The sequence below is a fragment of the Erpetoichthys calabaricus genome, chromosome 3, assembly GCF_900747795.2.
Source record: "Erpetoichthys calabaricus chromosome 3, fErpCal1.3, whole genome shotgun sequence".
Lineage (NCBI taxonomy): Eukaryota > Metazoa > Chordata > Cladistia > Polypteriformes > Polypteridae > Erpetoichthys > Erpetoichthys calabaricus.
In genome coordinates this window covers 262,872,878-262,900,238 of record NC_041396.2, presented here as the reverse complement: position 1 = coordinate 262,900,238, position 27,361 = coordinate 262,872,878, and the positions used below count along the sequence as shown (strand labels likewise).

At 41.3% G+C, this 27,361-nt stretch overlaps 2 protein-coding genes across 2 annotated transcripts in view; both read left to right on the top strand.

Moving 5' to 3' along the window:
* Positions 1–1,907: 1,907 nt before the first annotated feature.
* LOC127526921 (uncharacterized) lies at positions 1,908–4,159 on the top strand. The gene has a single exon (XM_051924083.1). It carries the CDS (start codon positions 2,660–2,662, stop codon positions 3,935–3,937), a length of 1,278 nt encoding a protein of 425 aa, XP_051780043.1. The 5' UTR covers positions 1,908–2,659; the 3' UTR covers positions 3,938–4,159.
* Positions 4,160–5,396: 1,237 nt separating this feature from the next.
* Positions 5,397–27,361, top strand: part of tm4sf5 (transmembrane 4 L six family member 5) — a 30,996-nt gene continuing 9,031 nt past the window's right edge. Inside the window, exons 1-2 of the mRNA XM_028798176.2 lie at positions 5,397–5,660; positions 9,060–9,140. Of these exons, the coding sequence (XP_028654009.2) occupies positions 5,490–5,660; positions 9,060–9,140 (252 nt within the window). The 5' untranslated portion in view covers positions 5,397–5,489. The remainder of the gene's footprint in view (positions 5,661–9,059; positions 9,141–27,361) is intronic.

The following is a 27,361-nucleotide window of genomic DNA, read 5'->3' as shown; positions in this document are numbered from 1 at the left end:
ATGATATTTATTTGTTTAGGCGAGAATGTTATCCAAAGCAGCTTACAAATCCAAGTCTGTTCATCCATTGATATACATAAAATGTATTATTATTATTTTCTGACCTGTTTATTTCTATTCAGGGTCACAGGGAGCCAACTCTTGGATGGGCACACACACACGCACACACACGCACACGCACACACACACACACGCGCACACACACACACGCCCACACACACACTCACTCATGCTGGGACAGCTGTAAATTGTCATTAAAATAAATCTGCACATCACTGTCCTTTAGGAGAAGAAGCAGTGCTCCCGTAATAAAAGCCACAAGGAGAGCATGCAGACTTCACACAGCCTGGGATTTACTCGAGTCCTCATGAAGCTGTTAGGCACCAGCATTCAACGGCATGTCACTTTACTATTCCTCATCACAGGGACAGAGTAAAGTTTTCCATTTTTCTATGAATGGAGCACTGGAAATGTCAATGACTTACAGAAGACCCCCCAGTGAGTCAGTGGATACTTTTATTCGGGAACAAATGGAGGGAATTCCTGAAAGCACTCTTCTAGAATTCCTACTTCTTAGGGGATTTAGCAAAGGGGTGTCTCATTTTCATAAAAAGCTTTCAGTTAACTTTAGAGCTATGGACATAAATCAGTTAGAGTGTTGGCACAAAGAATCAACATGCTGTTCCTGCTATTGAGCTTCAGGTCATCAAACTGCCTAGATAAGGTAAGTCAGACAAACTTAAAATGGAGTCAAGGACACTGACTGGTCTAGTACCTCCCTGCCAAACACGGTGACCTCCATGACTTTGCCGTCATGTTTATGCACCTGCATGTCATCTGGTATTACTTCATTAGTCCTCATCTGGTGAATTAATATTAGACAACTGGACAGGAATTCATGTACAATTAAATTATGTTTACATTATAGTTTACCTTCTTATTGTCCCTCCCAGGATCTACAGTGCATTTCATCTCTATATCTAATCTGCCAATAAAATCAAATGTACTTCCTTATCTCCAGAGAGTGCTTTCTTAACCCTGTAATTTTTATATTCCTCTCGGTTGAATTGTATTCAACAAGAAAAAATTTTATTACATACAGCAAAAACATGTAAATATTGAAATGGCAACTTAAACACAGTGGGAAAAATCAGTCTAGTGTCCACTGCTATACTGATGCAGATTTAGTACACATCTGTTGTGTGATATGCTTGGACACAGTCGCCCACACACAACCAGATGTTGCTCCCAGGACAGTAGAAACGTGTTTCTTTGGGAACTTTTCTTATATTTTTCTCTGTTGTTTGCACACGAGAGAGTATAATATTAGTGCCCAACTGGTATGATCAACGCACTCCTTGTGTTATTGTAGGCTACCACAGTTCAAGGCTTAGTGAAATCCACTTTTCCCTTGACATGAACATTGATAGTTGTCATATTGTGAACAGTGCTTAGGGGGCTAACATCTTTCTTGTCCTGGCACTTGATTGCAATCATTTGGCCTGTTTGTCATGTAGCCACTGTTACACCACACTGAAGCTTCACATAACTGAATTCTCTGTGCATATCACAGAAGTTCTGTTGTACACTGCCACTTTCTGTGTCAGTGTCTGATGACCAATTCAATCAATTTGAGCAATGGTTCAGTTTCAGTACATTCTACAAATGCCTTTACAATTTTTCATTTACCAATGTACTTTTCATTAGAGGTCTGCCCCATTAATGAATATTGACGAGTTTCCTTAGAGTTGTCATAAAGTGGCAGTTATAACAGAAATATTCCTTTTTTTTCCAACATAATGTTTTTTCATCCACTAGATGGCAGCAGAATGCTCTCCTGATCGGTCGAGCTCCGGCTTAACAACGACCGCCACCAATACTGTTAGTCAACAGGGTGTTGGAGAAGGAGAAGAAGAGGGGGGAGACGTGTCCAGAGGCAGAAGGAGAGGAGGAAAGTAAAGAGAGTGGAACTGAGGGTAGGAACTTTGAATGTTGGCAGTATGACTGGTAAGAGGAGAGAGTTAGCAGATATGATGGAGAGAAGGAAGGTTGATATATTGTGCATGCAAGAGACTAAATGGAAGGAGAGTAAGGCCAGGTGGATCGGAAGTGGATTCAAATTGTTCTATCATGGTATGGATAGGAGGAGAAATGGGGTAGGAGTTATTCTGAAGGAACAGTATGTCAAGAGTGTTTTGGAGGTGAAAAGAGTGTCAGACAGAGCAATGATTATGAAGCTGGAAATTGGAGGTTTGATGACTAATGTTGTTAGTGCATATGCACCGCAAGGTGGGTGTGCAATGGGAGAGAAAGAAGATTTTTGAGTGAGTTGGATGAAGTGATGAACAGTGTACCCAAGGGACAGAAAGTGGTGATTGGAGCGGATTTCAATGGACATGTTGGTGAAGGGAACAGAGGAGATGAGAAGGTGATGGGTAGGTATGGTGTCAAGGAGAGGAATGAAGAAGGTCAGAGGATAGTGGATTTTGCCAAAAGGATGGACATGGCTGTGGTGAATACGTATTTTAAGAAGAGGGAGGAACATAGGGTTATGTACAAGAGTGGACGAAGATGCACACAGATAGATTACATCCTATGCAGAAGAGTTGATCTGAAGGAGATTGAAGACTGCAAAGTGGTGGCAGGGTAAAGTGTAGTTATGCAGCATAGGATGGTGGTCTGTAGGATGACGTTGGAGATCAAGAAGAGGAAGAGAGTGAGGGCAGAGCCAAGGATCAAATGGTGGAAGTTGAAAAAGGAAGACTGTAAGGTTGAGTTTAGGGAGAAGGTGAGACAGGCACTGGGTGGCAGTGAAGAGTTACCAGACAGCTGGGAAACTACAGCAGATGTAGTAAGGGTGACAGCAAGAAGAGTGCTTTGCGTAATATCTGGAAAGAGGAAGGAGGAAAAGGAAACCTGGTGGTGGAATGATGAAATACACGAGAGTATACAGAGGAAGAGGATTGCAAAGAAGAAGTGGGATAGTCAGAGAGATGCAGAAAGTAGACAAGAGTACAAGGAGATAAGGCGTAAGGTGAAGAGAGAGGTGGCAAAGGTGTATGATGAGTTGTATGAAAGGTTGGACACTAAGCAGGGAGAAAAGGACCTGTACCGATTGGCTAGACAGAGGGACCAAGCTGGGAAAGATGTGCAGCAGGTTAGGGTGATAAATGATAAAGATGGAAACGTACTCACAAGCAAGGAGAATGTGTTGAACAGATGGAAAGAGTACTTTGAGAGGTTGATGAATGAAGAGAACGAGAGACAGAAGGGGTTGGATGATGTGGAGATATTGAATCAGGAAGTGCAATGGATTAGCAAGGAGGAAGTAAGGACAGCTACGAAGAGGATGAAAAATGGAAAGGTTGTTGGCCCAGATGACATACCTGTGGAAGCATGGAGGTGTTTAGGAGAGATGGCAGTGGAGTTTTTAACCAGATTGTTTAATGGAATCTTGGAAAGTGAGAGGATGCCTGAGGAGTGGAGAAGAAGTGTACTGGTGCCGATATTTAAGAATAAGGAGGATGTGCAGGACTGCAGTAACTACAGGGGAATAAAATTGATGAGTCACAGCATGAAGTTATGGGAAAGAGTAGTGGAAGCTAAGTTAAGAAGTGAGGTGATGATTAGTGAGCAGCAGTATGGTTTCATGCCAAGAAAGAGCACCACAGATGCAATGTTTGCTTTGAGGATGTTGATGGAGAAGTTTAGAGAAGGCCAGAAGTGGTTGTATTGCGTCTTTGTGGACCTGGAGAAAGCATATGACAGGGTGCCTCGAGAGGAGCTTTGGTATTGTATGAGGAAGTCGGGAGTGGCAGAGAAGTACGTAAGAGTTGTACATGATATGTACAAGGGAAGTGTGACTGTGGTGAGGTCTGCGGTAGGAGCGACGATGCATTCAAGGTGGAGGTGGGATTACATCAGGGATCGGCTCTGAGCCCTTCTTATTTGCAATGGTGATGGACAGGTTGACAGATGAGATTAGACAGGAGTCCCCGTAGACTATGATGTTTGCTGATGACATTGTGATCTGTAGAGATAGTAGGGAGAAGATTGAGGAGACCCTGGAGAGGCGGAGATATGCTCTAGAGAGGAGAGGAATGAAGGTCAGTTGGAACAAGGCAGAATACATGTGTGTAAATGAGAGGGAGGTCTGTGGAATGGTAAGGATGCAAGGAGTAGAGTTGGTGAAGGTGGATGAGTTTAAATACTTGGGATCAACAGTATGGAGTAATGGGGGTTGTGGAAGAGAGGTGACAAACAGAGTTCAGGCAGGGTGGAATGGGTGGAGAAGAGTGACAGGAATAATTTGTGACAGACGGGTATCAGCAAGAGTGAAAGGGAAGGTCTACAGGACAGTAGTGAGACCAGCTATGTTATATGGGTTGGAGACGGTGGCACTGACCAGAAAGCAGGAGACAGAGCTGGAGGTGGCAGACTTAAAGATGCTAAGATTTGCATTGGGTGTGACGAGGATGGATAGGATTAGAAATGAGTACATTAGAGGGTCAGCTCAAGCTGAACGGTTGGGACACAAAGTCAGAGAGGCGAGATTGCATTGGTTTGGACATGTGCAGAGGAGAGATGCTGGGTATATTGGGAGAAGGATGCTAAGGATAGAGTTGCCAGGCAAGAGAAAAAGAGGAAGGCCTAAGAGAAGGTTTATGGATGTGGTGAGAGAGGACGTGCATGTGATGGGTGTAACAGAACAAGATGCAGAGAACAGAAAGATATGGAAGAAGATGATCCGCTGTGGCAACCCCTAATGGGAGCAGTCAAAAGAAGAAGAAAAAGAACACTGTAAAGCCTGACTTGGGTTTAACAGAAATTGCATAGAATTCTTGCTCAGGATTGATGCCAGAGAGGACTTATTTTGGCTGCACTAGGCCTTTAACACTCTCTATGTATATACTTTCACAGTATAATTATTCAGATTTGAAAGTCAAATAGATAACACGTCAATGAGTGGTTAGATGAAACTGGAGAAAACAAGGAAAATGAGCAGACTCCACACAGAAGGCACCCTAGTTAAGAATGACACTGAGCTCCAAGTGCTCAAAGGGGACAACAGCCTCATCTATCAAACTTTTATTTTAGTTAAAAATTATTTAAGCTTAAGATGAATTTGGATGCACCTACAAATGAGATCTGTTACAGTTCATTGAAACTGCTAAAAGCAATTAAGATTCATGCATCTTTGGATTTTATGATAACCTGTATTACTCCTCATCATCATCATTACAAACAGATGAATGTGGACTTTCTACTAACTCCAGAGGTGTGTGCATTGTTGTAGAATGAGCACCTTATGACATATCCTCTTTCCTTCCCAGTTCTTCAATTTGTGTCTCTAGCTCTAGTGGGTGCAAACATTATTACCTGGTAACAAAGGGCATTGGCACATCAGACTTAGATAACAGTATGCTGCTGATTCAGAGTAACCACTTCTCACGCTCCTCTCCTCTTGTTTGCAGCTGCTTGTGTCAAAGATGTGTACTGGAAAGTGTGCTCGTCTAATAGGGCTCACTTTGATCCCAATGAGTTTTGCATGTATAATATCCAACCTACTTTTATTATTTCCAGATGGAAAAAAGCTGCCCTATGATCAAATAACAATACAAGCCTGGCTCATGGGGGGAATCATCGGCGGTGGTTTATTTGTAAGTACTTGTCTATTTTGTTTACTTTTTTCAATCATTGTTCACATTGCTTGTTAAGTGTGCAAGTGAAATGAATGGTCTAAAAACAGGCACTAGCAAAAAAGGAAAAGTTGTCTGATTTGCTGACCTGACATCACTGTGCCTTATTATATGTTACACATGCAGAGACTGGCCATGGCTTCTTTTAGTTTAATATCTGTTTGCTTCTTTACTATTGATGAGAAATTATTCTAGAATTCTTAATCAAAATTAAATAAGAATAACACTACATAACAATAAATTGAATATTAAAACTAGAAAATGAAAGACTAAACATGAACAGAGATATTATATACCTAACTAAACAAAAAGCATAACAGTTCCATTATTTCATTTCCTTTACATGTATAGGAAAAAAAGAAAAAAAAAAAATATTTTTTTTCAGGCGAGAACGCACTGACCAGGAAGAGGTTAGCATTTCTGTTATCTCTGTGTAAAAATGTCATCTTAGTAAGGCTTTGTTACCAGCTGTGCCTAGTAACAGTTTAACTCAGCTCAATAAATATTGTTAATAATTAAAGAACTAAGAGCAAACAGAAATCTGGTGTTTGTTGACTTGAAGTTCCCTGGGAAGAAAGTAAAGATGAGGAGTGAGACAGATCTAGAACTTCTCTTATGATTGAAAATGTCTGGTAATATTTATAAAGAATCAACTGACTCTAATGCATAAATAACTATAAAAAGCTTTGACTAATATGAAATTCCTGTTATTACGAAATATTTTGCATGAAACACACTATCTTTTGTAACTGATATTAATTGATAATGACATTTTACTCTCACTTTAGTGTAATGTTTTATATAACCGCTACAGACTTCTGTATTATATCCCCATAGCATTTTCATTTTTAAACACCTTTATATGCAGAGTGACATGGCATGATGTTGCAGTGAGTGGTGCTGCCTGTGTTGTTTTCGAATCCCATATCTGGTCATATTCTTTTTGGAGTTTACTTGTTCTGCATATGCCTATGTGGGGTTCTTTTCACCTCTTTAAAGATGTACTGGTTAGGTTAGTTGGTGTTTATCCCACTGGTGAACTGTCCAGGGCTAGTTCCTACCTTTCGCCCATTGGAGTCTGGATAGGTAATGTCTTCCCATGACCCTGTTTTGGATTAAGCAGGTCTGAGAATGCAAATTTATTTAAATGAGCACTATGTGAGTGTGGGTGTGCCCTCCATTGGACTGATGCTCCTCCTGCTTTGCACTCAATACTGTTAGAATAGGCTCTGTCCCTGCAACCCTGAGTTGGATCATAAACAGGTTTCAGGAAGATATATGTCCTAATAGGTATGAAGGGCTTCCTAGCTTCCTCCTTGAATGCACTTCTTTTAATTTCTACTAGGTGTGCATGAGTAGCTGAAAGACTTTAATTTAAATTATGTTGATACAGCAAATTTTTAGTACACTTGTCATAACAAATAAAGAAACAAGAATCATATAAATGTAAAATAAATAGCATTTACAGTAAAGTAAATAGTTTTAAACATTTCATTATGCTTTGGGTAGCTGTTATTTACATTATGGTACAGTACTTACATGATGTGGCTGTGTTTGTGGTGGTCATGATGTGGTGGCACTGCCATTGTGTCTTTGGGTCACCAGCACTCTGAGCTGAGCCTCTAGGCTAAAACGAGGAAGTTGGAAGTTGAGCATTTTGCTGATAAACTTGACTTCCTAGTGTTTTGTGTATTTAGTGTATCCAGCCATACCACATGTATTTCAGAACTGTCATCCATCTGAAGCTAAGCATGTTCGGTTCCAGCCAGTACTTGGTTGACAGACCAACTAGGAAAAGCCTAGGTTACTGCTGGAAGAGGTGCTGGCGAGGCCAGCATGGGGTCACTTAATAACCAAGTGGATCTCAATGACCAAGTGTAATGACGGGGACACTGTGCTGTGAAATTATTGTTGTCCTTTGGATGAGATGTAAAATCAAGGTCTTGACTCTCTGTAGTCAATAAAGATCCCTGAGCATCCTTTGTAAAGATTAGGGTGTATCCCAATATCCTGGCTAAATTGCCCATCGTGGCCTAGTCATTCTGACCCCCTAATCATTCCCTGTCTCTAATTGGCTAACTGTCTGTCTTACCCCTTCACCAACTATTAGCTAAAGTGTGGTGAGCATACTGGTGCAAAATAGATGCTACACATTTGCAATGGTTGAACTGGCTCCCCACTCACTGTGTAAAGCGCTTTGAGTAATAAGAAAAGCCCTATATAAATGTAAAGAATTATAATTAGATCAAGACAAAGCAGGCTTTTCTTCCCACCTCCCTAGCACACTTGCCAGTCTCTGGAGGTCATGGTCTATCTGTAATTTTTTTTTTCTATGTTAACTAATGTTGTCTTATTTTAATTTCTTATTTTGTCTTTTATTTTTCTTTTCTTCATTATGTAAAGCACTTTGAGCTACTTTTTGTATGAAAATGTGCTATATAAATAAATGTTGTTGTTGTTGTTGTTGTAAATCCCCATCTCCTCTTATGGTTGTGTCACAGGGCCTGTGCCTTTTCAGTATCTGATCTTTAATTTGTTTAGCCCTGTTACAGATGTTTTTGGAGTATATGGAGGTTGTGATAGCAATTAATTGATAATTCACAAGCACAGGTTTTCCAAAAGTCAAGGTTTGTTGGTTTGGCTTGGAGCGCAGCGTTTATGGCTCAGTTGTCTGAGTTGGGGTGGTGATGAGGTGGCCACATGGCTGTATGCTGGAAGGATTCTAGATCAGTTTCAGGGTTACGGTCTACAGCTCAGCCGATCAGCTATTGTTTAGGACACTTCTGTAGAGTCTCACGATGCTCTTGGAAAATTCTGCACAATTTCTGTGTAGAGTTGGACCCCAGACATTGGTGCCATAATGTTGTACAGGTTTGATAGCACCTTGGAACAGTCTACTCCTTATGTCTAGCAAGTTTTAAATGTAACTGGACAACAAGAAGAAATAATAGAGAGTGGGAGCTCTGAAGTAACTAAAATGAAGTCTGTGAGCTAATTTAAGTTTTGATTATCATCATTTTTGTACAAGAAACTGTTAATAGCCCAAGGTGGGAAACAACTGGTATTAGTGAAACAATTTACTTTTTTAATTCATAAACATCTGGGTGGAAACAATAAACGTGCAGTAATCATGAAAGCATCACAGTTAACAGGAACCTGTAAAATTTACTGAGAGATTAAAGGGGATAAACACCAACACACACTAAGACTCTTTAGGAACCTTGAAAATGTAAACTCTCTCTAGAACTTTACGAATGGTGCACAAGATGGCAGGGGTGTTGGTTCCCAACAAAACATTATCCCTCAGATTTGCCTACCATTGCTCTAATATTTAATGTCTAATATTTCTATTACTTCTAGATCCTGTGTCCAGGCTGTTCAGCTATTAGAGCAGGTGGCAAAGGTTGCTGTGGAGCAGGCTGTTGTGGAAATCGATGCCGGGTAGGTGGCAGATATCAATGCATAATAATTGTGAAAAACAAAACTGAACTATCAAGTGGCTCTGCCTCTTTATATATATATATTATATGGAGAACAGACGGGTTAATTGACTTGTTGAGAGTCACACTGTGAATCAGAGCCAACAGTCATTTAGTTTACAGACCAGTGCCACAGCCACAACACCTCATCACCTGAGATCATACTGTACGTGTCTGGATGCTCTATATGTGCTGATAGGAATTTTTTTTTGTTATTTTTTGAATTCTAATTCTTTTGCGTTGTTAGGCTTAATTGCTGGTTTTCTTGCTAATCTTTGCTATGGCTGTAAAAATATGGATTATACCCCTGGTGATCTCTATTAACTGTGCTGACAAAAACATGCATATCGGGATCCTGGCATTGCTGTAAGTGATGGGTCAGTTGGGGTGTAAGTGGCATTTATGGAAACACCAATCTGAATTGGTATCTGTCCCTGCTGGCAAAAAGAACAACTTATATTTATTGTCTAACTAAAGATAAGCACATCTTAAAATCTTGAATAAAAGTGTGCTTTTTCCTGTGAACTCTCTAGCACACCATACTAGATTGGATATGTGTCATTTCATTTTACTAGAACAATTTAAATATCATGAAGTAAAATCACAAGTAAACATAAAGATCTTTTTCAACACAATTTTGCTATGAACATGGAAAAAACTTAAACAAGCGGTAAACAAATGGTCTACTCCCCATCTCACATTATCAGTACTGTCAAGATGAATATCCTTCCCAAGCTTCTTTTTCTATTTCAGAGCATCCCTATATACATTAACAAATCTAATCCCTTTAAGAAATTAGACTCAATTATAACCTCATTTATCTGGAAATCGAGACATCCACTCATTCAAAAGGCAACTCAACAGGGTCTTAAATCAGAAGGTGGCATGGCACTACCTTTCAATTTTATTAATGGGCAGCGAATATACCAGCTATAAAGATCTGGACATTGACACAACTGATGAATATAAACAAGCCTGGTCTGCAATGGAAATAAAATATTGCTGTATTTCTTTATATGCCCTGATTTGTGCCCCAGTAACTACTAAATATTTTCAATATACCAATTAGTCTAATTGTCCATCAAACACTCAGAATATAGAACCAATGCAGGAAACACTTCAAGGCAGAGAAGTATTTATCTGTTGCCCCTCTACATGATAATCATCTTTTACAGCCCTCTCAAACATACACAGTATTTAATCTTTGGAAAACATCTGGGATTAAAACTGGAAAACATCCTGTCAAGAGACACAGAGTTTTAGGAGATTATTTTAAGAATAAGAATTGAGGTGGTGAAAACATGAGCAAACACAAAGTCGAGAAACAGGCAGAAGTCCTAACTGCGAAGGCCAACAATCAAAACGGAATTCTAAAAACCTAACACTAAGGCCTATTTGCAAAAAAAGCAATCAAATACTAAGAGTCTCAAGAGTTTTTTCAAAGAATATTCACTGAGGAATAACATGTACAGAGACTGCCACTGTGTTTATATGGTCACATGCAGAGACTTAACTAATGTGATGGCGACAATCATATGTTGCTACTCTGAATGTTGGATAAGTAAAAAAACAAGAAGTTTGCAAAAACAAATTTTAAAACCAAAAAAACATAAAAACTGAATCCTTGACTGATAAAACTACTCATAGAATAAAAAATATGAATATAAAATGCTCCAAATACTACACAACCCTCCTCCCAAGGCACAAACTCCAGGAGCAACCATCTGGTTTAAAGGGAAAATGCTTATCAAAAGAAGCAAGGAGGTGCGGAACATATACATTCTGAGCTGGATCCCAAGACTGTTCCTCTAGACCAGGGGTCTCCAATCACAGTCCTGAAGGGCCGCAGTGGCTGCAGGTTTTTGTTCTAACCTGGTTGCTTAATTAGAAAGCAATTCTGCCAATAATTAGTTAGTGCTTTAACTCTGCTATGTCAGGTCATTCTCATATCCTAGACTTTCTTCCCCTATCTAAGGATATCATCCAAATGATTTGAAGGCTAAAATGGACGAGCAATTCTCAATCATTCACTTTTTTCTCTTTACTTTCCTTCCAAGTATTTAATTAAACCAAATAATGCAAGATAAATACACACAGGTGTAAATGGTAACAAGCCAAATGGAGAAATGCTGGTCTCTTTTGTCATTCGCATGTTATTGCTAATTAGGATCCATTAAAAACTGAATGAATACAGCTGTTTAAGATGAAAATAAGCAATAAGCATTCAAAATCTTAATGAGCGAGACAACTAAAGTGAAGCAGAAGTGTTACTTGAGCAATAAGTGCTCCTTATTAAGCAATTGGGTTGGAGCAAAAACCTGCAGCCACTGCGGCCCTCCAGGACTGTGATTGGAGACCCCTGCTCTAGACTATAACTCAGCCACTCAACTAGATAATAATAATAATAATAATAATAATAATAATAATAATAATGTATATACTCACGTATAAATCGGGTCTTGAAACCTGAAAAATCAATCATAAAATCAGACCGCGACTTACATGTCCGTTCAAAAATGCGACCCTTAAATTTTTTTTTACATCTTCTTGCCTCCTCTGATCCTGCATCAGTTTCTCAGACGCATTGAATTTTGTTGCAGCAGTGCAGTTACCAATTTCTTTCGCTACTTCAACAACGTTTAATTTAAAACCAGCTTCATATTTTCTTCTGCTCGAACGCTCCATCGTAAATAAGGGATGCTCTTACAATAAAGGTGTATGAGGGTGTGAGATACAAAAAATACAAATCAGTGCAAACATCGTTTGGAATAATTTGGGTATTACTGCGTGGTCACATAAGCACAATAGAGACAGAGAGAGAGGTTAGGAGCACCCGCTGATACAGCACATTGCTGCACCCACATAGAAAAAAAAGGCAGAGTGCTCCGTGGTTACTCTCTCAGGTGGACATTAGCATATCATAATATTCTTGGACCAATAGTATGAGTTTTCCGCATTCGACTTATACAACGGACATTATAAAATACCAGAAATTATATGGTAAAATCAATTCCCGACTTATCCGCGGGAGAACTTATTTGCGAGTATTTACGGTAATAATAATAATAATAATAATAATAATAATAATAATAATAATAATAGGTAGTCATAAGGGTAAGAGAGATATCCAATTAGAGACAAGGGATGATTAGGGGGCCAGAATGACCAGGCCACGGAGGGCAATTTAACCAGGACAACGGAATACACCCTGCTCTTTACAAAAGGATGCCTAGGGATCTTTAATGACCACAGGGATTCAGGACCTCGGTTTTATGTCTCACCGAAGAATGGCACCAATTTACAGCACAGTGTCCCCATCACTGCACTCACAGCAACTCAAGAGTTTCCTGGATAGTCTCTCAGATGGTCCACTCTGAAACCTCTAGCTCGAGAATCTAACACTTTTTTGTACTGTAAATTCATGATGACTCCCAATCTCAAGACCAATCTTGGTTAAGTAATCAAGATTAATTAAGTTCTTTTCTGTAGCCGTGAATGAAGATCTCTGCCTTGATATTATTTTACAAAGTAGGAAAAAACAAATCATTCTTCAGATGGGTTTAATTATAAGTGCCCATCACATTAACCCTAAAATGAGGTGGGCTCTTCAGTTTCTTTGAAGTTTCAGACAGTTAGCAACAACATGCCCCGATTTTCAAAAATAATAGCATAATCTAGAAGGCTCCCCGTGACGAGGTTGTGTGTTCAAATCTCGCTACTGACACTATGTGTACATAAGCAGGTCACTCCACCTGCCTGTGATCCAATTGGAAAACCAAAAAGAAATGTAACCAATTGCATCATAAATGTTGTAAGTCACCTTGGATAAAGGCATCAGTCAAATAAGTAAATGTGATAATGCTCCTGCATGCTTATTCTTGTTCTCCTACTCTACTACGTTTTTTTTATTAAAGGTAACATGAACGTTTTATTTCCATGTTATCCCCAGTTTATTCCCTCGCACCTAGTGCTTCTTCAAGGTCATATTTAGATCACTTCATACAATAACCAATGCAGCATTATCTCAGCCAAAGTCTAACACTAAAAAAGGATATAATATATTCCCTTATAAACTTGTTTATCTTTTTTAATTTTAAAAGGGAATTATATGCCACACAAGTTCTGTCGGGAATATTAAATAAGCACACAGGCTCCTTTAAAAACATATTTAGATTAAAAATACTGGGATGCTTATTAGTGTGTAGGTTATATGTCCATTCAAGTAACTTATCTGTAGGTAATATGTGCTGTACAGAAGCCACAAGTGTATTTATTTGTTCTTTTACAGCAGGTTGTTCATCATGGATACAGTTAGTCTTTTCTCCCACGTTAATAATTTCTTCGTTGCCCAAGATCTCTCGGTATGTTATGAGACACATAGTCTCTGGGAAGTATTGTGAGAACAAGGATTAACTTGGAAAAGAAAATGTGAGCAAACGTGGAGTCAAAAAACAGGCAGAAGTTGTAATTGTGTAGAAAAATGGAGTTCAAAAGACCTATCACTGATCTTCTTGTGAAAAAGCTTACTAACAAGTAACAGCCTTGAGAGTTTTTTCAAAGAGTATGCACTGTGGCCTAATGTGTTCATCGACCACTGCTGTGTTTGTATGGTCACAGCCGATGAAGTACGGTAACTGATGCAACTTCCGTGGTCATATTAGGCAACTCAGAATATCATGTAAATAAAAAAAAAATAAGATGTTAATAAATTCAAACTTTGCAAAAATAAGTGAAATTAAAAAAACAAACCATAAAAATGAAAATATCGACCAGAAAACTAATAATAAAACAAGAATATATGAATAAAACCTTAAAATACTACAGTTTCTTTAGCCAAATACCACTTAATACCTGCCAAGAAACCAAAATGTTAAAACAAAAATGATAGTTAATAAGAATCTAAGGCTCTGTAAAAGACATTTCGTATTTCTTGAGAACACTGACAAAGATTTATACTGTTTTTAGTGAGAGCTGTATGCCACCATCAGCAATGAAGTCTCACATGGACTTAGAATCACATGACATGGTAACCAAAAGCAGCATGGCTGTGGCCAAAAAAATAGATGGTGCAAAACAAAATGTTTCTGAAATGACAATGACAAGCACATATGAATAAAACAAAATAATAATCAAAATTGTGCATTATGTAAACTAGAAAGAACAAAAATAGACATGCCAGCACTAGGTTTAAAGCATTTGAGGTCTTAATATGCCTTGAGTTAGCGTTAGGGATTCTCAATGATCCACCAAGCAACGATTTGATTGAGAATTTGAATTAGTGAGGGAGCCCAATCACATTGACCTGAGCAGGCTTTGTTGTTTCTCTGTCACTTCATCCTGCTTTTCCATAATTTTGCTTTTGCATCTTTATTATGTTACTAAGCAAAGCTAACATGTAAACACGGAGAGTTTTGGTAATGCATGTCCAGAGCAACACAAAGGAGGGGAAAAGGGTTAAAACTGGTGTCATTATTAGACAGTCGTATAGAAAGATGAAGAAAAGATAGAACTCAAAGCACAAATAAATAAAATGAAAACAAAAAACGATTCCCCTCTCTCAGGTCTTGAAATGCTGTCTCCCATGGGGAGGCTCTACCACTTGCTCACAGAAGTACCACTCTAAAGCACTACCATTTTCATCTCCCATTCCTCTTTAACTCAGAAACTGGCTTCTTCTACTCTCACTAGATGAATACTTTTCCATAATCCTCTTAACTTTACACTTGAGTCCTAGCTAAATGGCTGCTCTATACTCCATCTTGGGGTCTTTCCTGAGGCCAGGGTGACTCCATTAGCTTCAGAGCTCCTGATCTTCAGTTGGCCTTTAAGAGAAAGCTCTCCTAGGTAGGTGGCTGCTGTTTGGATTCTCTGAGTGACAGCACAGTCCCATACCTTTTGATTTTGTGACTCTATGCCCTCTAGCAGCTATGAGGTATTGCCACCTTTGGAGTTTCCTCCATGGCCTCACTGTTTTTGTCCATATATATTGTAGAACATTAGTGTCTTCTGTCCATTCTCAGCCACTTGGTGCACACATGGGGGCATTCTGTCTCCTACAGAGATTCTGTATTAGTATATGCAGGACCTCTTCTCCTAGTGCCAGTGTGATTCTCACTCTGTAACCTCAAGGACTTTGTCAATCTTGGTTTGGAAACCCTTTTTACTTCCTGACATGTATTTGCTGTTGTAATTGCGGTGAAGAAATTCCAGACTGTAAAAAATTTTTGTGTGGCAAAGTGCATTCTTTGAAAAGCTTGTGAATCTGTGACCAAATAATTGCATGTAAAATTACGTAATTCATCCGTGACAGACTATGACACACTTCATACACATTGAGATGAGGCTTGAAAGGATAAGAGCTCAAACAGAATAATACAAATATACGCATTGTTTTATGTTGTATCCCCTCCTTTAGCTGCCATCTTATCGTGGTGAAGGGGTTTGCGTGTCCCAATGATCCTAGGAGCTCTGTTGTCCGGGGCTTTATGCCCCTGGTAGGGTCACCCAATGCAAACTGGTCCTAGGTGAGGGATGAGACGAAGAGCGGTTCAAACCTCCTATGATGAATGAAAACTTTGGACGGCGTTTTCCCTCGCCTGGACGCGGGTCACCGGGGCCTCCCTCTGGAGCTAGGCCTGGAGGTGGGGCTCGATGGTGAACGCCTGGTGGCCGGGTCTGCACCCATGGGGCTCGGCCGGGCACAGCCCGAAGAGGCAACGTGGGTCCCCCTTCCCATGAGCTGTCCACCTATGAGAGGGGCCAAGGAGGTCGGGTGCAGTGTGAGTTGGGTGGTGGCCGAAGGCGGGGACCTTGGCGGTCCGATCCTCGGCTACAGAAGCTGGCTCTTGGGACATGGAATGTCACCTCTCTGAAGGGGAAGGAGCCTGAGCTAGTGCGCGAGGTCGAGAGGTTCCGGCTAGATATAGTTGGGCTCACCTCGACTCACAGCTTGGACTCTGGAACCAATCTCCTTGAGAGGGGCTGGACTCTCTACCACTCTGGAGTTGCCCCCGGTGAGAGGCGCCGAGCAAGTGTGGGTATACTTATTGCCCCCCGACTTGGACCCTGTTCATTGGGGTTTACCCCGGTAGACGAGAGGGTAGCCTCCCTCCGCCTTCGGGTGGGGGGACGGGTCCTAACTTTTGTTTGTGCGTATACACTGAACAGCAGTTCGGAATACCCACCCTTTTTGGAGTCCCTGGAGGGGGTGCTAGAGGGCATACCTTCTGGGGACTCCCTCGTTCTGCTGGGAGACTTCAATGCTCACGTGGACAATGACAGTGAGACCTGGAAGGGCGTGATTGAGAGGAATGGCCCCCCCCGATCTGAACCCGAGCGGTGTTTCAAGCATAGGGGTGTTCATATGTGCACTTGGCACCAGGACACCCTAGGCCTCAGTTCGATGATCGACTTTGTGGTCGTGTCATTGGACTTGCGGCCACATGTCTTGGACACTCGGGTGAAAAGAGGGGCGGAGCTGTCAACTGATTTACCTCCCTGATGTGAGTTGGCTTCGATGGTGGGGGAGGATGCGGTCAGCCCTGGTAGGCCCAAACGTGTTGTGAGGGTCTGCTGGTAACGTCTGGCAGAGCCCCCTGTCAGAAGTAGCTTCAACTCCCACCTCCGGCAGAACTTCGACCACATCCCGAGGGAGGTGGGGGACATTGAGTCCGAATGGGCCATGTTCCGTGCCTCTATTGTTGAGGCAGCTGACCGGAGCTGTGGCCGTAAGGTGGTCGGTGCCTGTCGTGGCGGCAATCCCCAAACCCGTTGGTGGACACCGGTGGTGAGGGATGCCGTCAAGCTGAAGAAGGAGTCCTACAGGACCCTTTTGTCCTGTGGGACTCTGGAGGCAGCTGATAGGTACCGGCAGGCCAAGCGGAATGCGGCTTCGGTGGTTGCTGAGGCAAAAACTCGGGTGTGGGAGGAGTTTGGGGAGGCCATGGAGAACGACTTTTGGATGGCTTCGAGGAGATTCTGGTCCACCATCCGGCGTCTCAGGAGGGGGAAGCACTGCAGTGTCAACACTGTATATGGTGGGGATGGTGCGCTGCTGACCTCGACTCGGGACGTTGTCGGTCGGTGGGGGGAGTACTTCGAAGACCTCCTCAATCACACTAACATGCCTTCCAATGAGGAAGCAGAGCCTGGGGACTCAGAGGTGGGCTCCCCCATCTCTGGGACTGAGGTCACCGAGGTGGTCAAAAAACTCCTTGGTGGCAGGGCCCCGGGGGTGGATGAGATACGTCCGGAGTTCCTCAAGGCTCTGGATATTGTAGGACTGTCTTGGTTGACACGCCTCTGCAACATCGCATGGACATCAGGGACAGTGCCTCTGGATTGGCAGACTGGGGTGGTGGTCCCCCTCTTTAAAAAGGGGGACCAGAGGGTGTGTTCCAACTACAGAGGGATCACACTCCTCAGCCTCCCTGGAAAAGTCTATTCGGGGGTCCTGGAGAGGAGGGTCCATCAGACAGTCGAGCCTCGGATTCAGGAGGAACAGTGTGGTTTTCGTCCTGGTCGTGGAACAGTGGACCAGCTCTACACCCTTAGCAGGGTCCTGGAGGGTGCATGGGAGTTTGCCCAACCAGCCTACATGTGTTTTGTGGACTTGGAAAAGGCATTCGACCGTGTCCTTCGGGGAATCCTGTGGGGGGTACTCCGAGAGTATGGGGTACCGGACCCCCTGATAAGGGCTGTTCGGTCCCTGTACGATCGGTGCCAGAGCTTGGTCCGCATTGCCGGCAGTAAGTCGAACCCGTTTCCAGTGAGAGTTGGACTCCGCCAGGGCTGCCCTTTGTCACCGATTCTGTTCATAACTTTTATGGACAGAATTTCTAGGCGCAGCCAGGGCGTTGAGGGGGTCCGGTTTGGTGGACTCAGGATTGGGTCACTGCTTTTTGCAGATGATGTTGTCCTGTTTGCTTCATCAGGCTGTGATCTTCAGCTCTCTCTAGATCGGTTCGCAGCCGAGTGTGAAGCGGCTGGGATGGGAATCAGCATCTCCAAATCTGAGACCATGGTCCTCAGCCGGAAAAGGGTGGAGTACCCTCTCAGGGTTGGGAGCGAGATCCTGCCTCAAGTGGAGGAGTTCAAGTATCTCGGGGTCTTGTTCACGAGTGAGGGAAGAATGGAGCGTGAGATCGACAGGCGGATCGGTGCGGCATTCGCAATAATGCGGGCTCTGCATCAATCTGTCGTGGTGAAAAAGGAGCTGAGCCATAAGGCAAAGCTCTCAATTTACCAGTTGATCTATGTTCCTACCCTCACCTATGGTCATGAGCTATGGGTAGTGACCGAAAGAACGAGATCGCGAATACAAGCGGCTGAAATGAGTTTCCTCCACAGGGTGTCTGGGCTCTCCCTTAAAGATAGGGTGAGAAGCTCAGTCATCCGGGAGGGTCTCAGAGTAGAGCCGCTGCTCCTCCGCATCGAGAGGAGTCAGATGAGATTGCTCAGGCATCTGATCAGGATGCCTCCTGGACACATCCCTGGTGAGGTGTTCCGGGCACGTCCAACCGGGAGGAGGTCCCAGGGAAGGCCCAGGACACGCTGGAGGGACTATGTCTCTCAGCTGGCCTGAGAACATCTTGGGATTCTCCCGGAAGAGCTAGAAGAAGTGGCCGGGGAGAGGGAAGTCTGGGCATCTCTGCTCAAGCTGCTGCCCCCGCGACCCGATCTCGGATAAGCGGAAGAGGATGGATGGATGGATGGATTAATGTTGTATATCCCATAATCTTTGGAGCTGTGCTTACTGATAATCTGTTTTTCCTGTTTCTTCAAGCTGCTTCAAAATCCATTGTGTTTTATTTGCACCTATCCGAATTTCTGCTTTTTCATTTTTCTCTAATAATTATGTATCCATATTAAATTTAATCTTGTTCAGACATGCATATTGTGTTTCTTAGAGCCCCAAACCCCAGACACAACTTCAGAGTCTGGGGTTTAAATAACTATTGGTGTTTTTAACAACATACCTTATCACAGGTTTTTTATCTTCTTTTCTACAAGCACAAACAGTTCTTTTCTTCTTTTTCTCCTCCACTCCTTCCCAGGCAAGCGTTGTCCTTCTCCTCTCTTTGGGTGTGCTGGTGCGGCTAATTTTATGCTGGACCTATTCTGTCACAAAGAAGTACTTTCAGGTTAGGTGGAACCTCCTTAAAACAAGAAATCCTTTTCCCTGCAGCTTCCCCTGATGACTCCCAAGAAACCAAGCAGGGCCACCCATTGGAAATACAACTCCTATAGGGCCCTACGGGTGCACATGGGAGATCCACCAGACAGATGCTGCCACCTGTTGTATTGGGGGAGCACATGGCCCTGGGAGGCTGCTTCCTTCAATCCATCCATTGTGCAGGCTTCCTGGCCAGGCACATAGCCAGTCATTCCCTATCTGTCCCCTATGACAGTTGTCAGTATTTGAATTTTGTTTATTATTTATAGTAAACTCAGGTGTACACATAGCAAAACTCACATGTAAAACAAATTCTATAGCCAATTTTTTGAAACTGCATGCAAAGCAAAACTCAGCTGTTTCACTCATCACTGTTTCTCAGTGCATGTAAATATAATTCTATCTTTAGAAGAAACCCCTTGAACTGTCATGTGCGACTCTTCACCATTATCACATCACATGTTCAATGGTGAAATTCAACCCAAATTACAGATGTAAACTAATCTTTTAGTATTCTTACAGCTGATTGAAAAAGTGCTCTATGACTTCTGGAAAGTGATTACATAAAAAGTGATTGTCCCATGTATAGCTGCATACCTTTGATATGTCATAGAGTAAAGCAAGTGTGAAAAGAGATCCACTATTGCTTATTCTACAAAGGTATTCTAAAATGTCCTGGACACATTTCTTGGTACCCCTAGAAAAGATCATAAATAACTGGATTAGAGTGATTTTTCAAACTAGCTGTTTTCTTTTATTAGTATCACACATGTCCCCAATCGTGCAATCAATCATTCAGCCTGTTTAAATGGAAAAAACGTCATCACTCTGCCATTTGGTATCATCGTGTGTTCCACACTGAACATGGAGCAGCGAAAGCCAAGGGGAGAGCTGTCTGAGGAGATCAGAAAGAAAATTATAGACAAGCATGTAAAAGGCAATGGCTAGAAGACCATCTCCATGCAGCTTGATGTTTCTGGGACAACAGTTGCAAATACTATTTAGAAGTTTATCATCCAGGGAACAGTAGCCAACTTCCCTTGGCACAGCCACCAGAGGAAAATTGAACAAAAAATGTCAAAATCATAGTGAGAATGACAGACTAAAAGCCTGAATGAAGACCCAGAACTGTTTACTAAAATGCACATCGACAAGCCACAATGCTTCTAGGAGAATATCCTTTCAACAGATGAGGCAAAACTGGAGCTTTATGTCCATGAATGAAAAAATGAAGCTTTCAAAGAAAAGAACACCATACCTACTGTAAAACATGGAGGACGCTTGGTTATTTTTCGGAACTGTTTTGCTGCATCTGGCATGGGTTGCCCTTGAGTCTGTGCAGACAACAATGAAATGTGAAGACTATCAAGACATTCTGAAGTGAAACGTACTGCTCACTGTCAGAAAGTTCTGTCTCAGTTGCAAGTCATCCATGAATTGCAACAGGATAATGACTCAAAACACACAGCTAAAAGCACCCAATAATAGCTAAGAGCAAAACTTTGGATTATTCTGAAGTGGCCTTTTAAGTATCCTGATTTGAATCCCATCAAACATCTATGGAAAGGATTGAAACATACAGTCAGGAGAAGACCCCTTCAAACCTGACACAGCTGGAGCAGTTTGGTTAGGAAGAGTGGGCCAAACTACCTGTTGACAGGGCAGAAGTCTCATGCAGAGCTACAGGAATCGCTTGTTTGCAGTGATTTACTCTAAAGGTTGAACAACAAAATATTAGGTTAAGGGTCCCATCATTTTTGTCCATACCATTTTCATTTGAAATATTCTGCTGAATCAACACTCTAAACTAAAGTCTGATTTTTTTTTTTTTGTTAAATATGGAATGAACAATGAATGGTGCCAGTTACTTTAGTCAGTTTTCAAGTTATTTCAGAGACAATTGTGGGTTCTTCTTTTTTGTCGAGGGATACCAACAAATTTGTCCACATCTTAATAGTGTAACACTCGTGATCTCTCTTAGCTGTTCTCCTGTCATGACTTTCACTACTGTTGTGCCTTATGAATCATCTGGCCTGATATTTGAAGCATTTCCAAGTGAATCTGCATCATTGTGCATGTCGATTTCAAATAGCTGATGTCCAACAAAAGATTCTGCTGATCAAATCTCGTTCAAAGCTTTCCTGATTCATTGACCCTTTATCCACAAAAAAAGCTGAAAGCCTTTCCTCCAGTGATCTGCTCTGTTATCAGCAACACTATAAATAGTTCTTTATCTACTGGAACTGCTCTTTGATAGCTGAAAACAGTCTCTGTTGAATCAACCTTAGTGACGTCTACTACTGATGACTGATAGTGTATCAAAATAACTGCATATGTCAAAGCTCCTTTCTGACCTATGATATTTTAGAGGATGGTGCAGGTTTGTGAATTGCTTGCTATTGCTGTTTTAGTTCAGCTAATTAATGTATATTGCTATTCACTAAGCATGGACACAAAGCCATTACATTTATTAATAATTACATTTTTATTGGCTAACTTAAAAGATTACAATATGCAAGCTTTCGAGGCAACTCAGGCCCCTTCTTCAGGCAAGATGTAATCATTATATGATTATTATAATAGTACCAGTAAAGGCGCACTGAACGATAATGTGAAGTGAATACTCTTAACTTGAGCATTCCTAGTTTTCATCCTCTTTCTTTGTACGTTTACCATTCATTTGCTCAGAGGTTGATGCGCTTCCTGGGCAGCTCTTCTTTTCTCCACCCTTGCAGCCCACTTCTTCTCTTCTTTCGCCGTCATCTTTTTGCGTTAAAACTGATTAAGTCAGTGTTTATGTTGCAATTACTTAGTAGATTTTCTTTAATTTTTCACTTAAGCTGGCACTTAAGTCTTCAATCTGCCTCAAGAATGATTTAAGATATGAAGAGGTAGGGGAAGTGACAGCGAAGGTGGTAGGGATGAGAATGGCGCCCATAGACGTCACGTAGTACATGTGTACCAAATTTCAAGTTAATAGTTCAAACGGTTTGCAAGCTACATGTGATTTAAAATCCTGTACAGACAAACAGACAGCCACGGTAGCGTATTATATATAAAGATTATATTATATTATAGTATATTATATTACTGTATTATATTGCTGTGGTGGGCTGGCGCCCTATCCAGGGTTTGTTTCCTGCCTTGCGCCCTGTTTTGTCTGGGATTGGCTCCAGCAGACCCCCGTGACCCTGTCGTTAGGATATCGTAGGTTGGATAATGGATGGATGGATGGATATATTGTATTATATTATATTATAATAGTATCTGAGCAATAAAGCATTTACTCAGATTCACACACATATTAATTTAAACACCAAAACCGATCCCAATGATGAACATGGACAAATAATTGCAATGTAAAATCTATTAATATTGTAATCGAGATATATCAAGTTGATGACACTGAAGAGAAAAAGCAGAACGGTGCAGAACAATATACCTCTGGGGTATGTGGTGTAGCGGGTCCACAGCTCCTGTCAATAGGGCCGGTTTTAAATAAATAATCGCCGCGCTTGCAGCTTAGCGAGGGGGTGTGGTGGTTGTGTGGCTGAAGCGGTTCCAGGGGAATTAGTGATGTGGGCATTTCTCACCTAAGTGCACAGGTGAGAAACCGTCCGCATCTGTAATTGTTCCTGGGCGCTGCTGATTGCCACAGCTGCCACGTCCTCTTCGTAAATAGAAGCATGCGAGGCGGCTAGAGGAAAAAACAAAAGTAAGTAAAAGAAAAGAAAGACAGAGGTTGTGGAGGAAGAAGGTAGGAAGCTGGAGGAGAAAGCCAGAGCAAGCGACAGCAAGCGCTCGCAGACAGCTGGATTGAAGAGCCCCTCACGAGAAGTGTAGGGCCGACACTAGAGGAGGGGCAGTTGGAAGTGGTCGCTCCAGCTGAACGATTGCTAGTAGCTGGAGTGAGAGGTAGTATGGATGACTTCCCGCGGAAGGCAATGGGAGTCGTGGAGTCTTGGGAAGGTGTGCCTTAGTGTTAGCGACCTGGCCATTGAGGAACCCAAGTCTCGGTCCGGTAAGGAAGCTGTATGGAGCCAGGGAACGGAAGGCAACTGGACAGTAGTAAGGTCAGCTGCAGGAAAGGCGACTCCCCTGTTGAGAAGCCCGTATGGGACAAGCAGGGGAACCGCCAGATAAAAGAAGACAGCAGGCTTTGGATTTTAAAGGACTGCTCCCAGCATGGTTTTAACCTCGTTTTAAAGGATTGTTTTTTTTTCTATGGTATTTTTAACCTTCACTTCACGTCTGTTTTATTGGATTATTTATTTAATGACTTTTGTGATGCACTGCACTATTTATTTGAACACTTGCTTTGTTTTGGAATGTTTTGTTGGTTTTATAATAAAAGTACTTGACACCTTTTTACACCATCCACTTGCTCCATTTGTTGTGCCTCACTGCCGAGCTCATCGATGGCATTACCGACGGTGATGGGTTCAGGGCTCCCAGAAGCAAAAAGGGAGCATGGAGCAGAACCCACATCGTCACAGGGTAACTGGTTGGTTACTGGAGCCACAGTTCTGATGACTTATGTTAACTGCCCACCCATTCCTCTTGGACATTTGACAATATCCTAAACTAAGCTGATTTCTTAAATGTAAAAACTGAAATATAATAAAATGAAGATTAAACCCCATATCTCTGATGTCAATCTCCATGTATTTAACCACAAAGCAGAGGCACCACAGAGATGATTTACATATATTTCTTTGGCTGACACCTTTACTCAAGGCAACTTACAACAGGTTACATTTCTTTTGGTTTTTCAATTGGAGCACAAGCAGGTGACGTGCCTTGCTAAGGCCCACACAGTGTCAGTAGTGGGATTGGAACCCACGATCTCAAGGTTTGAGGTCCAAAGCTTTAACCACTAGACCACACTGCCCAGCGAAAGAAGCACCAAACAGAATCGGGGAAAATTAGTAACAGTTTATATTGACTGCTATGGTAAGCATTGGGTTTTGAGCAAAATATTAAATGACTACGATCTTTTTAGTAATAGGTGATTTTGCTAAGGAGCGTCTCCTCTTCAACTATACGAATTGGTAGTGTATTCTAGGTTCCCACAACCCTTTGGCTGATGAGGCGCTTCTTTTCTTACTTCTTGAATGCACATTCCATGATTTCCACTGATGTTCTTGAGAATGAGATTTTGTTTAATAAAGGTCATATTTCTTTATCATATGTTAATATTTAAGCCCAATGCCAGATCATATTAGTGGAATACTGCTATGCTCAATTTTTCATATTTTCATCTTTATGAGATCTTTTTAAATGTTTCATAGTGTCAATAGGTGGTCAGAAAACACTTTTGTTTTACTTAATTTTTGTTTAAACACATGGAAGGTGTTAAAATGTATGCCAGAATACAGTGTTTCCATCTGCTTGAAATACTACCTACTTGTAATCTTATCTTCTAGTAGAAAGGCAAATTAAAGATGTTAACTCTGTGAGGACAACGATGGACTTTATGGTATGCATGAAGTGCAGGTGAATGGCCGCCCGTCTGACACGATGTCTAGTGAATGTCCAATGCGCTAGCCACTTCACCACACTTCCTGTTCTTGTGAGCAGGGTCATATCAGATTTTACACAATCTATACATGAATGGATGTCCCATCTAATATAAAAATACATGTGTTTTAAAATGTGCAGGCAACTTAATGGAACTGAAAGCATTAAGTTTGAGTGGATGATCATTTTAACCTGTTTTTCTACAGCTCACTGTTACAAAAACTGAAGGCAATTATTATCAATTAAAAAACAATTATCCATAAGAGACTGTTGTGGATTTCATTTAAAAAATGTTTCCAAAATCACTGTAGTAGTAGGGTGTTGTACTATGTTAGCCACTATGAATGAAATGAGAAGTCAAGCAAAAAGACACCTTTTATTGGCTAACTAAAACGATTACAATATGCAAACTTTTGAGGCAACTCAGGTGCCTTCTTCAGGTGAGATGTAATACAGAAACTGGACTTCCCTGTGTTTATATACACACACTAGGACAAGAAACAACATTAGAAAACCTTTAAGTGAGACATCTTAGATATAAAAAATTAATAGACCTCTCCAGACTAAGATTCATTTAGCAAGAGAGGAGAACAATGTATAGGCACGATCTTTGGATAACGTTCCAACAGAGTATTCTGAAGTTTTGGCAAAGTTTTTCCATACTTGCCACTACTACATAATGATGAAACGCTGAGAGATATTTCCAGAACCTCTCCTCCTGGCATACAGACATCCACCAAACCTGCAACAACTAATTGTCCGAAGCTCCCTGGGTGAACCAACAGATAATGGCACATCTCCCAGCCTATAGAAAAGATGCAAAACATGTCCTTACATTTATGACACAGATTGCATAGTTATACCACACTGTTGACTAGAACATCACATAAAGGGATCATTTTCCTGCAGATCATCCTGTTGTCTACCTAATTCTCCGTATGAAATGTCCTGACACTGCACTGTATGTGGGAGAAACTGGACAAACACTCAGCCAGAGAATGAATTTATACAGGTTCCACATCAAGCATGGCAACACAGATGTTCCTGTAGGAGATCACATGGACACAGCTGTGATAAGAACGTTAAAGTCACAGTGCTTATGGGCAACTTCAGAACACAGCAGGAGAGAAAAGAATGGGAAGTCAAACTCAGGCTAAAATTTAACACATTACAACATGGTTTGAATAGAGACAAGAGTTTTATGGGCAGATATGAGGATGGTTTGCATCTCTCCGACTGACACAAACAACCGGTCTACAGACCCACATTGTATTGAAAAACTCATCAGAATCTTCAAAAGACTTTGTTAAACATTTATCTTATCCAAAGATCTTGACTATACATTATTCTCCTCTCTTGCTTAATGAATCATAGTCTGGAGAGGTTTATTCATTTTTTACATTTAAGATGTCTCATTTAAAGGTTTTCCAATGTTATATCTGCCCTGGTGTCTATATAAACACAGGGAACTCCAGTTTCTGTATTAAATCTTCCCTGAAGAAGGGGCCTGAGTTGCCTCATATTGTAATTGTTTTAGTTAGCCAATAAAAGGTGTCATTTTGCTTGACTTCCGAAAATCACTCTACAAAGGGTTCAGTATCTTTATTACAATTCAAATGATATCTTATTACGTGTATAACTATTTAACTAACACCCTTAAAAAAACAAGATGGCTTACAACATTTGGTTACATTTCTTTTGCTTTCCCCAAATGGAGCACAGCTTAAATGACTTGCTTGTGCTCACACAGTGTTAGTAATGGGATTTGAGTCTCCAAAACCAGGGTTTGAAGTCCAAATCCTTAACCACTACACCACACTGCCTGCCGCACATTCTACTTGAGTCACTCTGACAAGACAAAGAGATTCCTAAGCTTATATAGAGGTAGATAAGAAAGACAGCTAAAAAGTAGTAAACCATTCTATGATCAGTGAAAGAGTTAAGAAATTTAAGGAAAATCACCTGAGCAAACCTTCACATGTTTTAAGGGAGGTTAGAAAAAATCCTTTGCTCTATAATAGTCATACATATGAGCATATATAAAGCAATAACATAAAAAAAGAATTCAGTTTACAGTGACAATCACTAAAAAAACAAATGGTGGATATTGCTGATAGTTTAAACATATTGGGACACCCATAAGGTAAATGTGACTTTCAACCATAACACAGAAGCAGGCTGCAAAGAGGGACACCAGCGCCTCTCGAGAAGCTGAGCCTTTTTTCATGTCACATTATGAATGTTTTCTGCAGAACTTAAATCAAGTCAGCTTTCTCTAATGTACTGTACACCTGGTTTAGAAATCTTAAATGGTAAAAATCGAAACAACTTTATTCAAATTGTAATTTAAAGCAACAGTAGCAGGACATTGCCAGTTAGCCTGACAAGCACATCTTTGGAGACATAGGATGAATTATGAGAGTAGTCGCAGAAAACCCCACATAGACAAAAGGGGAACATTCAAGCCCTACACAGATCACAAGTGCAGG